The 18147-nt window shown below is 39.7% G+C and overlaps 1 protein-coding gene across 2 annotated transcripts; it reads right to left on the bottom strand.

The window, feature by feature from the left end:
* Positions 1–285: 285 nt before the first annotated feature.
* Positions 286–15628, bottom strand: TMEM175 (transmembrane protein 175). 2 transcript variants are annotated; one of them, XM_062600346.1, is made up of 11 exons: positions 15473–15556; positions 15036–15074; positions 13807–13904; positions 11618–11669; positions 10323–10358; positions 8914–8997; positions 8083–8247; positions 4963–5041; positions 3092–3230; positions 2250–2538; positions 286–1172 (listed from the first exon to the last, which is right to left on the bottom strand). In XM_062600346.1, the coding sequence occupies exons 1-11, from the start codon at positions 15473–15475 to the stop codon at positions 1155–1157; spliced, it is 1002 nt and encodes a 333-aa protein (XP_062456330.1). In that variant the 5' UTR covers positions 15476–15556; the 3' UTR covers positions 286–1154. The 2 variants fall into 2 exon arrangements, with proteins under 2 accessions (XP_062456330.1, XP_062456329.1); XM_062600345.1 differs by having other exon boundaries at positions 286–2538; positions 15473–15628.
* Positions 15629–18147: the final 2519 nt, after the last annotated feature.

Below are 18147 nucleotides of genomic sequence, written 5' to 3'. Positions count from 1 at the left end.
ATGGAGAACAACTAAACCGTCTACAAAATACACCTTCATGTTTCATCTGAAACAAATCACTAGCCTATGCTCAGTTTAATTAACCCTTAGTCCTGAGATGGAACAGTATTTATCCAGTCTTGGAAAAAAGTAAAGAGAGTTCCAGCATTATTTTAATTGTAAACATCAGGATTTGTTTCCACTACCTAGATCGAATTTAAGAGCTAGACACTTGGAATTTTTTTTTGTACTCAGTTTATTACAAATACACATATTCATGGCTTATACACATTAGAAGTAAAATCATACAGAACCCAAAGTGCTTTTATTAAATTTATCGCAAGAATCCAGACAGAATGACAGAACATAGTGCACAACCCCACTGCAAGCGCTTCAGCATCAACCAGGTATAAAACCCCTAGAATATCTGAAGATTTACATGAAGTACCTAACACTAAACTTACCAAGGTGTTTCAAACCAAAAGTAAAAGTGCTTTCAGACTGATCCAGGCTGAAAATAACCTTGATTGTGTCTTCACTAACAGTTACTACAGCTGTTCTTTGCTACAATTTTTTTTAGGACAAATTCCTGCAAATACTTCTGAACATGGCAGAAAAATTATCAGGCACTAAGAAAGTTCAAGATACAAATTAATGGCTCTGCCCAAAAGAAATGTATAACCTTCCAGGGAACCAGATCCCAGATGACTTTGCATACTCCTTCTATGCAGCTCTATGCAGGGAAAAGTTGGAGCAGCTGCATACATGCCTAAAAACTCCAATATCCCAGGGACTAAGACTCCTACTGGGTTAAGACCCTTTAATGAAACTCAAAAATCTGTAGGAATTCATTGTATTAACTCCTCAGCTAACCTCTGCATAGGGACAGACTCAGCTCCTTGGCCTGAGTGGGAATTTTCAGAGGTGGCAGAAAGTCTCATAACCTTTACAACTCCTGAGTCAAGTCTTCAAGCTGACCTTTTCCAAGGAGGTTCCTTTCAACAGGCACAAGAATAGACGTAAAAACCCTGAGAAATCCCAATCTTCCTTTTCAAAGGGACAGCTTGTTTCACAGCACAAAACAAATTTACTGGTGGTCCCACAGTTCTTCCAAGCTTCTTCCCTGGGAGATTACAGATCTGGTTCAAACCTTGGATAGGTAGCCACAGGAATCCTCATTTGTTAAATACATCCTTTAAAAAAAAAGAAAGTCAAGTACAACTGAAGAAGGATCTGTTAAGGGAGTAGAGAAGACTGCATGTCAGTCACAATTGCAACTCCTACCTAAACTCATGCTTAGAGTCATTCAAAAGCAAGGAGCTTTTGAAACACCATCAGAACTCTGCTGCTTTGCAGAAGAGACAGTGTAACCATAGGAAAAACCTCAACAAAAACCCAACAATCTGTATGCATAAATGTTCTACCAATTTACCATCCAGAAACTCAAGAGATAGCCCTCGTGTCGTCAGGCATCATTCGCTCTTCATATAGCGGCACAATCACCTGCTAGCTATACCTGTGTTTGTCTGCCACAATAACTTCCACATGCCAGAAAAAGGGCATCTTGCTGAGCATCTGTTTGTGCGTTTCTGAAGTGATCATCAGTGCAGTTACACTTCAAGCAGCATTTTTACCAAAGAGGTGATTTTAAACAGGGAGAACATGCTTTTCTTTTTATCTCCTACTAACCCAACTTTTTCCAATTAGGTATTTTGGAGAAATGGTCTTAAGCATCACCTATATATATATATATATATATATATATGTATATATATACACCCCAATTATGATAAACACAAGCTTTAGTTTGTGTTAAATCAATATAATCCATACATTAATTCCATGCGAGTTAGAACTAAAGTAATGTTAAATTTTCACGTGTGCTGCATGGAAATTTAAGACAGTGTTTCACTAGGAGACAAACACGCCTCCTCCTCTTCTAGCAACACAACCTTCTGTCTGGAGAGAGACATCACTGACTTTATGACAGTTAAGGAAATTCTAACAAAAATGCGCAAGGCAAGAAAAGCAAATGGGATTACAATCTGCATAAGATGGAAAATTGCTGTGCTAAATTCACTTAACCAGCATGTTAAAAAAAAGGCCCCAAGGCTCACACATGGGTAGAGGGCAAGCTTGGCAAACATGAAGGCATGCTCCTTGCCACCATATCTAGCAAAAGGATGCAAAGTTTCCCTTTCATGGAGGAGGGCTGTAGTCCATATTGCAAACTGAAATATGCTGGCAAAGAAAGTGGTAACACAGCTGACCTGAATGGCTTCTATTTCATTGTGAGACTTCTCTGCAAATTCACTGGTTAGCTGATAAGCCAACGGAAGCCCTCCAATGAAAGCCAACGACAGTATGTTAAGCAGTCCCATTAATCGTGTAGCCTTTGTTACATAAAGGAAAAGTGAGTGGTGGACAAACCAGAGAAGACCAATTGTTACAAAAGAGCCAAAGTAGGCAAGGTAGTTAGGTCCATATTCACTTAAAGCTTCAAGGAGGCTGCCATGGAACTTTTCCTTAACTTCTCTGGGATCAGGAACATTGTCTTCACTGTGGAGAGAAAGCTCACTTTACCTTTCATGCTAATGATAAAAACACAGACCTGAAGCAACACAGAACTATGTTGTTTTAATCTGAACAAGTATGAATGAACAGGCATCCACTTTATTTGCACTTCTCTAATATATAAATTAAGTATTTCAAATAAAAGTTTTGTGTATAAATGGGATTTGAAAGGAAATCTAAAAGTAAATTTTAATTCTTTTAATGTAACAGAGCTGCCAGTAGGACTAAACATCTTTTATTGGTACGTGCCTTTCATTCAGAAATATAAAACATGAAGCAAGCTTTGTTCTTCAAGACTTCCAAGTACATCACCCCACCCCAACATACACTAGACTGATGTGTACTACTACTACTGAAATGTACACGTTAGAAGACTTCTTCGTGCTCGGCATGCTTTAGAGAATTGTACCTCTGGTAACCACAGCAGATTTTAAAAGTAAAAGACGATGCTTATTTAGTTTTATTTCTCAAAAATTACATAAAGTTACAATTTAATATTGCATTTAGCAACGCAAAGCATGAGAGCACAAAGCCTTACCATATATCCAAAATAAGCAGGGTTGCTACGATAGCATACACTCCATCACTGAATGCCTCTACTCGTTCCTTACTCAGAGGCTCACTGAGGTAAAATGTGAAAGTCTCTAAGCTTCTGTGTTCCTCTTCATCTCTCTGGCCTGGAAAACAAATCTAGATGTTTACTAATAAAAGACAAAAAAAAAAAAGTTCAGGAAGTATAAAATAAGGTAGCTAAAGGAAAACAAAAACAAAACTGATCACTCCTTTTTATTCCCAACTGCCCAATCTTTCTGCAGAAGCAAGAGACTGACCACAGAGGTCAGTCACACACCTTCTTCTGCAGCTCTGCCTCTCCCTGAGGTTCATGTTCCTTCCTGGGACAACAAGTACTTCCGGAACAAAAAACTGTCCTTTAAAGTACATGGCATACTGTTTCTACTGAGTCAACAATGACCTGAAGCTGTAACTAAGCAAAATATTTAAACTAAACAAAACAGGGCTTCCTGAGGTTTTGCACAGCACCTAAGCAGCACTGGGGGAATCAAACCACTTGGTGTAAAATAAATCCAGTGTTTGGTCAGAAGATGGGGCTCTGGAGCTTTTAAAGGAAGGCGTCAAACTCATCCTGAAGGATGGGGCTGCCTTGCTAGCCATGCTGCACCACTTGCAGAATATATGCAAGGTGAAGGAAAAGCTTTACAGGCTCTTGAGCTAGTAAAGAGAAGAACTGGGAAAAAAAAAAAAAAAAAAGTGTAATCACATCTCAGTTATTAGTGCACTAACTTATAAAACCAAAAACAAACAGCAAAGATCTCTGCTCCAGGCAAACAGGACCAGGAAGACATTTTCTCCACAGTGCTAAGTTTTAGTCATCAGACAGGGTGGTCAGATGTACACAGCGGTGATCTGTTGCAGCAGGCACAGGCAATATTGGCATGTGTTTAGTTTCTGGCTCTGAGAATTTGGTTTCAGCTGTATCAAGGCATTTCTGCCTCCCTGTCAGATGTTACTGCCCCATGGCAGAGCCAAAGTGTGTTCCCACTTGCAGTAAACACAGATGGAGTTACACGAGGCTAAACAGTATCAGCAGACACAAATATGAACATTTCTCCTTTATTCTGGCACTAGCTACCTCCTTTCTGGTAGAGTCAATGAGCTGCTGGTGCTGTTGTGCAATTGTTTGCGCAGATACAAGGGAGGTGGAAAGAAAACAGAGTAAGGAGCATGATGACAAGCAGCACAGATTTATACTGATTTAAAGAATGTATGCAGTCAGATCTTTTGATCACTGTAATTACATTAATCAAAGGTAACACAGTGAACAGTAGACTCTCCTAGAAGTTCTTGGCTTAATATCACTACTAATCGTTGTTACAGACTCTCAGATATGCTGCTGCTTAACAGTTTGAGAATGTGGGAAAATACAGTATTTCTGGAGAGACAGTGAGTCAGGCAATACAGTTTCCTGTATTGTTCAATACTCATGTAACCTTTTTAATGGGAAGAACCACCTTTTAAATTGGGAAATACAGTGTACAGCCATCATGCATGTGTATGTTTATGTGCACACATGTACATTCAGGACAAACCAGAAGAGTTCTGCTTTCAGAAACTACATTGTAACATGTGCCTTACATAGATCAAGCAGCAAATTAAGGAAAATATGGGAGAAAAAAAAAACTTCAACAACACAGATCAAATGAAGGAAAACAGGGAGGGAAAGGGGAAAGAGTCTAGGAAGCACAGCAATAGAACCCCAGATCAGTATGTTCTAAGTGCCAACAATGAAAATGGGAGTAGAAAAAACCTGCTTAATACTATGTTGTTTGGATAACAAGTTGACAACTTACAATGCATCAGAATATGCTTCTTATGAGTATTGTTACTCACCAACAATCTTGGTTTTACACCAGGTAATGAATCGAGTGAGGTGTGGAAAAACGATAACGAGGCCAAGCAGCACATAAGACTATGGAGAGGAATCAAGACAGTTTTAGTTTAGTTACTGAAACATAAATTTGCTTCCAAGTTTAACATCAAATGATAACTCTCAATCTTTATGTATAATCACATAAAAAAACCCCACAAATTTTGACTTTATGACGTGGAAGAGGTTCAGCTGAAACACATGGGGTTTTTTGGACAGCGATTGAATGGCCAACAACCGAATGCACAGGCACCTCTATAAAGCAAACTTGGGTGCTACAACTGAAAAAAGAGCTAATTTGCCTCCTGAATATTATGAGTGCAACTTAATACCTAGTTTAGAACCGTAATACCTGGTTTAGAATCAGCAATGAGACAAGCTAAAACAGAAAGGGAGATAATTCTGTTAAAAAGGCAGCAGCAATCATTTCTTTGGAAGTTAGGGAACTATCTCATGTTTCTAACATTTTTTATCACTTGTCATTCAGACAAAAATATCCTATTTATTGAATGAACTGTCCAGACAGCCCCGCATTGTGCTGGCAAAGCTGCCTAGATAACCATGTAGTAATGGGAACAGCCACAGTTGAAAAAAACCTGCAAAAAACATCAAAACACTTTCTTTGGTTTAATCGCTTGTGTGATTTCAGGATGCTGGAAAAAAAAGATGAATTGGAATTAGGTGATTATGGAAGCAAGTGGGAGGGAAGCAGGTTCAAGGATTCTTAAGCTAGGGCCAGAGAAACACTTGTGAAAGACACTGCCAAGGACAGAGTGTCCGTGCTGCTTCTGACACCATACTATACAACCTTCATAAAACTGCACAAATCTCTCCTTGTTCCTTTATAGCTGCTGACTTCATTAAAGATATGTTAAACATTGCTGTGAAGCACTGTCACTACAAAAGAAAAAAAAAATCCTACCTTTCTGAAATCTGAGAAGGTCTCCACAGTTTCACCAAACAAAAGAACCCTTCAATAGTGTCTGTTTCCTGCTCTTGTTTTTAAGTATGTAACTGCTTCTATGTCCCTTTGGGACAGCGGTCCTCAGGGTAGAACTAAAACATGCTGCATGGTCTGCATATTACTTCTGTCCCAAAGACAGAATGCAGCAGATCCTAAGCTATTCACACAAGAGAAACCTACACAGTAATTTGGCTGTTAAGGACATACAAGAAATTACACTAAGGAACAAGGAGAGGGAGTAAAAGGAAGTAAGGATGCAAGTCATAGAAGAAGAAAATATCCTCCCAAATCTGCGAATTACTTCAACACTGATAATTCCCACGGGAGGTTTCTTAGATACACCTATTCCTGAAGAATAAGACAGAGGCAGGGAAACTCATGATACATTCACAGACTAGCTTTCGGTTCCAAGTGGCAGTTCTGAAGAACATGAAAGCTATTAACAACTCTATTAACAAACTGTATTATTGGACAGTGAGGTGGATTGAGAACAGGCTGAAAGGCAGAGCTCAGAGGGTCGCCATCAGTGGCGTGGAGTCTAGTTAGTGGCCTATGGCTAGTGGAGTCACCCAGGGCTCAGTACTGGGTCCCATCCTGTTCAACTTTTTCATCAATGACCTGGATGAGGGGACAGAGTGCCTCGTCAGTAAGGTTGCTGATGCTGCGGAGCTGGGAGGAGTGGCTGACACACCAGAGGGCTGTGCTGCCATTCAGAGAGATCTGGACAGGCTGGAGAGCTGGGTGGAGAGGAACCTCCTGAGGTTCAACAAGGGCAAGTGCAGGGTCCTGCACCTAGGGAAAAATAACCCTAGGCACCAGTACAAGGTGGGGGCTGACCTTCTGGAGAGCAGCTCTGCAGAGAAGGACCTGGGAGTGCTGGTGGATGACAGGTTGACCATGAGCCAGCAATGTGCCCTTGGGGCCAAGGCCAACGGTGTCCTGGGGTGCATTAGGAAGAGCGTTGCCAGCAGGTCGAGGGAGGTGATCTTGCCCCTCTACTCAGTCCTGATGAGGCCTCACCTCGAGTACTGCACCAGTTCTGGGCTCCCCAGTACAAGAGAGACATGGAGCTACTGGAGGGAGTCCAGCATAGGGCTACAAAGATGATCAGAGGGCTGGAGCACCTGCCCCATCTGGAACGGCTGTGAGAGCTGGGCCTCTTCAGCCTGGGGAAGAGAAGACTGAGAGGGAATCTTATCAATGTGTACAAGTACCTGAAGGGAGGGTGTCAAGGGGACAGGGACAAACTCTTTTCAGTTGTCCCATGTGACAGGACAAGAGGCGATAGGCAGAAACTGAAGCACAGGAAGTTCCGCCTGACCGTGAGGGGGAATTTCTTCATTGTGAGAGCGACAGAGCCCTAGACCAGGTTGCCCAGCGAGGTTGCAGAGTCTCCTTCTCTGGAGATCCTCAAGGTCCTCCTGGATGCAACCCTGTCTAACATGTTCTAGGTGACCCTGCTGAGCAGGGAGGTTGGACTAAGTGATCTCCAGAGGTCCCTTCCAACCTTACTGATTCTATGATTCTATGAACTCAGCAGGAGCAACTTAATACCATTTAATAAAGCAGGGTGAGGAAGCTGCAGTGTAAGAGCAGAATTCAGCCAAAAACATTTGTTTTAGAAGATGTTAATATCTGATCTATTTATTTTATTTGCTAACACCTTGACTTAGTGTATCAATTATATTCACTTGTCTTTAGTTTTTAGGCAACATGGTGTTTAACTCATGTAATTTTTCACATTATCCTACCTACTACTTATGAACAAGCAGCTGAGTTACAGTTTAAGAGACTTGCTTTCAAAGAGTAGATAAGGGAAGTGTTAAAAAAAAAAAAAATCAATGCAGAGCAAATGAAGCAAATACTCCTGATACCAGGAGTTTCACAACCTACACAAATTCATAGATCTAATTATAGATGCATCTTTAAACTAAACATCCTCATCTCAGAATAGTGGCCACCTTCACATCACCAAAGAACTGGCAACACAGAAATTCTGCACGTTTAGCATAGGAATAAGTTGTTAATGCTTAGTCCTAAATACAAATAATACAAATTGCTGTATCCAATTTTTAGGTTAATGCATCATTTTTAAAGGATAACTATTCAAAGAACTTACCAAAGGAATAAAGAAAAAAGAAAAAATGGCTGCTAAGAAGCACAAAACTGGTCCTCTTAAAATAATCTTTAAGATATGACGTTTATAGAAGTTCTGGTTTTCAGATACTTGTATCTGTTGATTTAGTAAGTGTGGGTGATAGAATCCGTAAACTACTATAACTGCCTGCAAAGAGAAGAGCATTACTGAAATTATTAAATACTAGTATACACAGCATTTCAATTATAAAGCAATGAAATTTTGAAATATCAAACTCCAACATGTTGAAGGTTATTCTTCCCTTTCACATGGAGGGCTGGTCTCAAAAGCTCTGCGTTTTCACAACATTTTACATATGAGCACCTTCATTTGCCCTGTAGAGCCTGTCATTACCCAAGAAAGACCTCCACAACAAGAAACAGAAAAGAACAAGGTACTGCTCCCAGAGGAAAAACTGTGCCATCTGCTAAGTATTTAAAACTAAAGCAGACTGCCCACGCTCATTGACTTGCTCAGCCAATGCTGCTCAACAAGAACCACAGCAGGAATGAGCAATGCAGGATACTAACCACTATTTTCCCAGTGCATTTTTAACAAGTGTGGAAGGAGTTCTAATTCAATCAACTTTGAGTTTAGTCAATTTAGTTGCATAAATCAGGTTCATTGGACATTGACAATAATACCTTTGTATAAGAAGAACGGTTGTATGTTATCACAGCAGGCATAGCTTTGAAAAAGAATGCTGTACAAAAATTTAGTATTTTAGATCCACAGTTAATAAACCTGGTTTTATATCTACACAAGAAAAATCTAGTCTTTAAAAGAGAAAATATAAAAGTAAAGCTCAAATACCTGAATAAGGCCAATGACAACAGCACAGACACTAAACAGGAAAATGCCAAAAGGTACATCTGGAAAGGAGGCCATTAAAGAAAACTAGAAGGAAAAATGCAGCCAGATTAAACACTTGATTAAGCAGCAATATAGGAATAGCAGTAGAGAAAATGATGTATTTTTCATTCAATACTGAAACTCAAGTAATACTTTGTTTTTCAAAAAAAAAAATCCATTAAATGCAGTTTCTTGTCAAAAACACACACTGGCATGCCAACTGAAGGCATCTGGAGGAGAGCGCTGTGCTCATATGTTGATACTGCAAAAGCTTCTGAACAAGAGAAATTGAGCCCAAAGCACAGTCCTCCTGATGCTGTATCTTCATTATAGTTACCAGCTGGCATGTAGCTGAAGTGTGATTTTGACAGCATTTTCAGGGCCAAAATGTTTGTAACTCTGAATATTCTTGATACTGGGAGACTTGCTAAACGTTTTAAGCTCTGGCTCCATGACTTCCTCTTGTGCTAAATTTTACAGCTTCATTTGGAAAAAAGTAGCATAGAGACTTACTAGGGTAACCCTGACAGCTTTCTAAAATTATTTCTGCTTGAAAACAAAGGGGAAAGTATGTGTTCTTGCCAACAGCGAGCTTTTTACTGATCATAGCTTTACCCTTTGCGGACTGATTTTATGTTTATGTATATGTATAAACACGCACACATATATGAAATATTAATGTGTATGTGTGTATATATATATTTTTTATATATACATATATATATATATATATATATATAAATTTAGATTTTATAATGTTATATGTATATGTAAAATCCACAGTGAAACAGGTTCCCTTCATACAATTTTTTCACTCAATGAAAATCAACCAGCATTTAAGGAACAGCTCTGTAGTGCTAATGCAGTGTTCAGTTGTAGATATTCTTCCTAGGCCCAAAGGGTATCTGACATCAAATTTGCAGATTTAACAACTGAGATTGGCTGTGCCAGAAGCAACACTGCTGAATAAGTCAAAAAGGTTATCAAGAACTCTGTTTAGATTACAAGAGTAAATATTGTGCAGTCTAAGGAGGAGTTTGTAACAGCATTATTTCCCTTAAAAAATGCAAAATTCTAATCAGTCAAATTAGACATCTTTCAAAATTTTCAAGAAGCTATGACTTCCATGACTGACACCTCCTTCTAGAATATCTATTTTCTTCCAAATCTACAGCATGTAGCAGTTCAAGATTACACCATGTTCTCATGCATTCAAAAAAAACTACAGCTTAACTATTGCAATGAGTTTGGGATTTATACCACAATAAGGCTGTCCTAAGTTCTTGAATACTATGGGTAAAGTCTTTCCAAATAAATAACAAAAAACCCTGTAATTTTAACATAAGTCAAAATACTAGAAAAGGACTTACTGTATATGGCAAGAAAGTTATGATCATCATGCAAGCCTAGAAAACAAAACAAAAACTGAAACACCAGCTAAAATACAACCTGGCAATCCAGTCATTCAAGATTTGTCTAGAAAATGCAATACAAACAAAATACCTCTGCTGCCTCAAGAAAAGACATAACTAAAGTAGCTGAGGTACCTCTGCAACAAACGGCTAGTCCTCAGTTGCCATTTCTGTTTTTCAGAGCTCTAATACTCACCTTCTAGATTTATTTTCCAAACTATACAGGCTGATTTTAGAAATCGTTGAAGTTTTGTTACCAGTAACACAAAAAAAATGTTTTGCTTATGTTTCTTAACAGACTTCTTCTAAAGTAGCAATGATAAGAGTACTACACCTTGATATTTTTCTTCCTAAGCAAATGCTTCTGATTTTCACCTGTGAAAAGCATTAATTTCTGAGTTCAAATAGTTCATATAGAGTAGGTCAAATTAAAAAAGCTCAAATACACAAAAATGCATTGCTTTGAAAGCTGTTAGAAAAGAACAACATGCCTTAAGTAATTCCTCTCCTATAATTTCTTGCAGTATTACCTCACAGAATTTAAACCTAGTATTCTTACTAACAAAAATCAGATGAACAGTATGTATGCCCACTACCAGGGAGCAGAATTTTAAACAATATAGTAGGATAAAAGTTCTAGATGAAAACAGGAATACGTTTACCACTATAGCATCCCATTAAACCAATTAGTAACTGAAGTATTAGTGTGACTCATTAAAGAAAACATGCTCTGAAATAAATGAAGTTTTTTTAAAACAAAGAACATTTATGACAGAGTAGAGCTTAAATCAAGTGATCCAAAGACACTACTGGGGTCTCAGTGGTAGGCAGTTTTTGAAACATTATATAATTCTGTATTCCAAACATAAGGAGAAACACTATAGCTGTAATTTAGATTCACCGTTACGATTTTTGCTTCAGAAGACACAGCATTTCATTTTCTTAAGCCTGGAGGACAGATGTCATACAGATCATTAGAGTCAAGAGTTTTCTCCACAGAAGACTCCTCAGTTCTTGGATGAACTTTGGGCTAATCTCGTGTAGAACTTGCTTGGCTTATGATTAAAATTATTCATGCTAAAAGCAAGTTAGCTATCAGTCTGCCACTTTGGCAAGGAGGAATTCAAACTCTATCTTCCTGTCTTGAACATTTGGCAGTTACACTATCTAAACTAAAAGCTCTCTGACATCCAGACAGAGACACGCAAAAAAATTACCTTTACTAGCTAGTCAAGTATTTTAACAAGACTCACCAGATTTAGAAGAGCAAGGACATCGTCTATGAGCTCTATCACCTGAAATAGCCTGCCAAGGCAAGGCAAGACACAATGAACAAGCCAGCTCCCCAAAATATGCATTATAGCGCTGCATACAAAATTTACATTGATGATATTGCAGGAAAACCTGATTTCATTTGCTCCATGATTTACGAGTGGCCCAGCCTGCGCACATTAATTCATACACAGAAGTCGTTCACTGATTTTCCTTAGAATTTGCCTCTTCATTTATACGATGAAATGCATCCAAGTCAGAGTAGGCTACTTGGTTGCTTTCTCCCAAAGGCGTTTTGCTACAGAACACCTGTCTTCCATGACCTGGCACAAGATTGCCAGGAAACTGCATAAATTTCAGAATCTAAAGGACAACTATTATTAGTTGTCTACCAGCTACTGATTTACCTAAATACAGGAAAGGTCCAGAGCTAACTGGAAACTTGCAACCTATGCCTATTGCTCATACAAATACTGCTGAGGCATGAACAAAGGCAGACTTTTACAGTGAACAATTTATTGCTCACAAAAGAAACTGAACATGTTTACTTGATGCCCAAAATAAAAGAGGTAGGCATCAGACTGACTTTTATCTTCTCACACTAAACTATGTTGTATGGGAGCTGAGCTCTGAAATAGCTTTGCACAGATTCTTCCATAACAGATCCAGACGTTCAGGGTGCATCCAGCACCTAATTTTTCTCTTTCTCATACGCCCTTGTGAAGAGCTATTATTTTCATTTTCTTCAAATCTGACTTGGAAGAACAGACAAGCTTACATTTTCAGAACCTGAATCTTTTCAGCATATCAAAGCTTAAAATTATTTCTCATGAAGATACAGCACCGCTGTTATTGCAAATAGAAAACAAGCTCTTTCTGCAAACTGCCCCATAACTTGTTAATGAAGTTCCTGCTCTGGGCAAATGTTCACATTTAAGAACTATGCTTGCGCATTTACTTATGCAAACAAAGAACAGGAATGGTGATAAAGCACTAAACTGAAATATCAATTGCAGCTATAGAATTACAAGTCTCAATTACATCTATAGTAGAGTGCTCAATCCATTTACTTAAGGGGGAAAAAAATATTAAAATTTATCAATTCCAAAATTCAAATGAAAACTGTCGTGATTTCAAAGCTGTAGAGAGTAAGCTGCAGAGTTAACTTGATTTTTAGCCTAATCTAGAAGATCTCAGCAGTATGATAATTTGACATAACACTTACTCTGGCCATGTTTTCTTTAGAATTACACTATCCATTCATAGCTTTCTAATATGCAATGATTTGTGAGAATTTAGAGGCTTGTCACATTACCCCCAAAACAAGTATATCCAAGAAAGACCAACTACAACATTTTTGCTGACCTGCTAGCCCTGGAAGGTGGTCACTACAGGTAAATTAATCAGTTTGAAAAAACAAACAGCTGCATTGAGTTCTAACTAAGTGCTATTTAATTACTGTAAATATTTGAGAGTATTACAGAGAAACCAAGCTATTAGAAAACAAAACGGCCTCCGATTAAGTGAGATTTAAAGAAAGTACAGTAATTTTTAGCGACTTAAGCAGAACACAATCAAAACATTTTTAGGGGAATGGAAACAGGACTAACTTTCCTTGTTCTTAAGAATAAAAGCCCTCATCATACTATGGCAGTATACTAAAAGTGCTTGCTTCCTCCTGTCTGCTCCTAGCAGAAGACGCCTGTATGTTAATTATTTTTAAATAAGAAATGGCTGGGTGGCAGTGTCCAGAGCTCTATAAAATGCAACATCTGCAACACTGATTTAGTAAGAAGTGCTGCTGAAGTTTGGGAAAGATGAACTTTGGACCAACTGTGATGTCCAAGTCCTTCTACTTGCACAACACACAATTTAAGAAGTCATGCTGTTTTCACAAAAATATAGGTTTAATTCCATCTAGAATATGAAGTTAAATGAAGAGTAATTCCAATTTTAAAAATATAATGCTTGTTCTTCTTTATCTTGCTCTTTCAATAGCATAACAGGATATTTAGTCACTGCTTAGGGTGGTGTTTCTTTTTAATACTATCCAACAAAAGATAATCCAATATAGAAATATATCAGATATATGGTTATCTCCTGTTCCTTTAAACAATAGTTTTTCTTTAACTTTGTAGTAGTATTAAACACTCCCAGTGTCCATTCCTACCTTACATGAGCTGCCCATGCCACCGTGACTATTAAGAAGGTCATCAAGTAGACTGCAACTTTTGCTAGAAGGAGCTGTTCAATACTTTCATCTAGTTTCTGAAACAAAGCAAAAAGCGACACACAGAGGAAGGAGAAGGGTAGAGGCTACATTCTGAAATTATTAGCAATGTCTGCAAGGAGGAATGATGTACTGTCACAGGATACACTTTTAGAAAACACCCACCAAGAATACACTTCTCTTCCAACGCCCTTTTTCACTATTCAAACAGAGGAACTGCCTTATTAGGCACCTGTACGCATGCCAAAACATGCAGTTAATGGCAGATGAGGTGCCAACATATCTCTTTAAACCATGGCTTCCCAATGCCCTGTCCTCTATGTGATTCTTTTACGCACTCTCTCATTACTGCGATAATGCATTTCAAAGGCAGGACGGCTACAAAATGCCCTTTCCATTTTCTCAGCACTGACTTCTCAAGCGGAAGTATGACACAGGTTTTCATGTGATGACGGTTAACACTGAGGCAGGGAAGGGCTCAACCACTGTCAGTTTTGCAGGTACCACCACACTAGCTTACACAGATTCTGGCAGCATATTTGCTGTGTTATGAATCACACTTCAGTTTCCTAAACTAAATGAGACAAGTCTTGCTGTGTTTTTAAAAGTAAGAAAGTAAGTTACCATAAAGCACTGTAAACCTTCTCAAGTGCTAATTGATGTTGCCCAACACTCCTGTTTTTTCAAAGTTACTGTGTTTTCTGCAGCTCTTCTCATTCCACCTACTTATCATGACCACAGTTGCAATTATCCTGATTTTAATACCAGCATTCAATTTGTATTCTATGTGGATTCTTTAACTGATGCTGCCATATAAACAGCAGATGCTTTTTTAAAAAATATTTTGCTCAGACAGGTAATTCATATCCATATAAGAGTAACCAAATAAAATCAATGGTCTGTCAACAGGTGAAGCTGTCAACAACTCATTCTGCCCTTAAGTCCTGACTTTTGCAGATTACTCTGAGCTTCAATATTTTTATTTATTCATTTATTTTTGCCTCTGGTTCAACAGCTCCTCCCTCGGGGGAAACCTCTGCTGGCTCTATGTCATTTGATGGTATGTCTTTTTGAAACCCTGTAACTTGAATTAAAATGGGAAGTTAAATTAGGGCGTTATATGTACTCACAAAGGCAGAAGAAACAACAGAACAGAAAACATACAATACCTGATCAGGATGTATTTTCGTGTGAGCCACAGGCAAAATCTGAAAAAAATAAAACCACATCAGCATCTAACGGGATCTTACGGGAACTTCATTAAAAAAAAAAAAAAAAAAAAAAGTTTACACATGCACGTATGCCTCACGTTATAACCAATAAACCCCACAAATTCTCCAACACAAACGCTGGTTCCTGCAGAGCGGGGACAGGTCTGTCCCCCGCCAGCGTACGTTATGCAGCTGGCCGATACACGCGCCACCGGGAAGGCCTGATTTCAACCTAACACCGCAAAAAAAAAAGGGGGGGGGGGGGAAGAGGGCCGCAAACACCGTGGAAATAAGTAAGTTAAGGAGGCAGGGAGGCGGTCCGGGCGCAGGGGCACGGCGCAGCGCCCCGCGGGACTCCGGGCGTGAGGCCGGGGCGCTGACCGGCCGCCGCTCACCATGACGGTGGCGATGATGGAGAGCAGCGCGTCGCTGTAGGCCAGCAGCCGGTGCGACGTCTGCGTGCTGCTGCCCGGCTCCGGCTCCGGCGCCGCATCCAGCTCCAGCCCCAGGCCCAGACCCCGCGCCGCCACTGCCGGCGCCGCCCCGCCGCCGGGGCCCGGCGTCGCGGCCCGCGGAGCCGACATGCGCCCCCCGCTGAGCCGCGCCCGCCCGCCCGCGGCCGGCGGCGGGGCGGGAAGGAGGCGGCACCGGCTCGAGGAGGGGGCGGTGCCGGCCGCGGCCGCCATGTCGCGAGGGGAGGGGCGCGGCCGCCATGTTGCGAGGCCGGGGGCGGGGTGGGGAGCAGGGGGGAGACCATAATGGTCGTCTGTTGGGAACAGAGCCCAGTCGAGTTGTGTTCTGGCTGAAGCGGTTCGAACTCTGTCGTAGAGAAATACTTGCATTTTAAAAAGTCCTTTCTTGTAACTCAAAGGATTTCAAGGGCTTTGAGGGGGAAAAAATAGCTGAGTTTGTGATAAGTTTTTATCTGGCAGTATCTCCAGCATCAGTATCTCTGTGCTTTTTTCTCAGTTCCTAGAAAGCCCAATCTCTAATGGATTTAATAGAGAAGAAACTGGCAATACATGCTGTATGTCTGATGCAAAAATGTTACATGATTGACAGGTATATGATTGATGGAGCCTGTGAAGATTAATTCATAAATGACTGGCTCTGCTTGCTGCCTGGAATTAGATTGCTAACATGCTCTAAATCAAAAAATGTCCAAATATTGCCCTTCGGTAGTGCAGGAGCTGCTTCCGGTAAATCATAGTAGATTTTCATCAATTCCTCTGTCGACCCAAGCTAGAAGTAAAAGAGGCCGGGTTAGAAATGTGCAGCACATAGTACAGACTGGAATGGTTTGGTAGTAGCATTTTTGGAAGGAATAGTCCAGGAAACATGCTAGAATTGTAGTGGAGTTCTCTGGAATTCATAAAGCTCCATAGGAATCAGAAATAATACAGCACAGTCAAGTCAAAAGTTCTAAGAACTATTGGAAATCACTTAAGTGTGCCCCATAGAGCCATAGAGCTGGCTATGGTGGGAATTAGCTCTTAAATTGGTTAGAGCCTACAAGAAAGTGGATGGCTCTTAAGACCTGCTTATATTCCAGAAGTGATCAGCCTGGAAGAATGATATGCCTGAGAATTTGGGTAGTCTTCTTGGAAAGAGGATTGTGAAAAGGGAGTTAGAAATCTGGATGCAGAACAGATTCTTGCACTGGAAGCAAGAAGAGGCCGCAGGATAGAATTGCAAAGCTGACAGACCTCACTAGGAAGAACTTTCAGCAGCTAAGCAGCTTGATAACACGTGTATGGGGAACCTTTTGTCAGGCACTCAAATAGGCTAGCAGTAGGCCTTAGCTGCGAAATCTCCTTGGGAGGATTTATGGAGACTCAGAAACTTTGTCCAAAAAAATGGTCCTGAGTATGTTAGCTCTTAGAATAGAATATGTTCTGCAGTAGTTTGCTGAGACAGATAGGTGAAGTAACAGCATTTCCATTTCAGGCTGACCTGAATGGTCTGAACAGGAGAATACAACTTTAAAGTGATCAGATTAGAGAAGGAGGTGACTGAGACTTGAAGAACCACTTTGTGAAATCTCAGAATTCGATCCCTTTTCATAAACGTGAACTAAAGTTTTGTATAGATGATGAAAGAAAACAGCAGAACTGTGGGAAAAATAATTTGTAGAATAAAAAAGGGCAAGCCTTTGGTTAAATACTGAAATGATGTGCCAGATATTAGCAGACTATGCATGGGCATGTTGGAACAGGTGCTTTTCTGTTGCTCTAAGAGTAACACTTTTTGGAGATACTGAGCTGCACAACAATAATGAAAGTTCAGCTGCTGAACTGATTCCATTTTAAAAAGGTCTTTCCGTTCAACTTTCAATTTTGCAAATGCAGCTTTCTGATGTGTTTTCACAAGTTCCTTACATCTGGTTAAGAAACATTAGTAAAGGAGACAAATTAAACCATGGCTCTTACAGAAGCAGTTGACATTCATGGAACAAATTTACCAGTTAAGAATCTTGGTTTGCACTGGTTCCTCTTAAAAACCAAATACCCTTCTCTATCCAAGCCCGGAAAAAACATAACATGAAGCACGGGCAGTCATTTGCATCATCTCTGATCTCCTAAGGAAATACACACAGAGGCAACCCTGACCCTCTTGGTCTGGTAACTGTGGTTTTTGATTCTCACTTATAAAAGTTCACTATTTTTTTTTTTTTTTTATCAACAGCCATGCTTGGAGTTGGAGTATTTGTTTACTCCACACAATAAAACATGCATGTGTTGAATGTGAACTGGGGGTGTATAAGGCAGGAAGTAAAGCACAGTTAGTTTAGAGTGCAGCATAAAATGAATTAACAAGGGAGGAGACTTAAATCCTTTGTGTGAACATTTTTATATGTTTTGTATGAAGTGTTTTGTGACACTTGAGCTCAGAGTGTTACATGGAAGTGAAATCCCTCCAAGCACACAGATCTTTGCATGACTACTTTAATTTTGTATTATAATAGTAAATCCTTTGAAGGTGACAAAAGGCAGTGAAATAGATGAGTTAATGGATTTCATAGAACATTTCTGATAATTATTAACTATGGTTTAAAGTCTTTCTCTTTATT

This window comes from Rhea pennata, chromosome Z, assembly GCF_028389875.1.
Source record: "Rhea pennata isolate bPtePen1 chromosome Z, bPtePen1.pri, whole genome shotgun sequence".
Lineage (NCBI taxonomy): Eukaryota > Metazoa > Chordata > Aves > Rheiformes > Rheidae > Rhea > Rhea pennata.
Note: the sequence above shows the minus strand (reverse complement) of the source record. Positions and strands in the feature narration are given on the sequence as shown.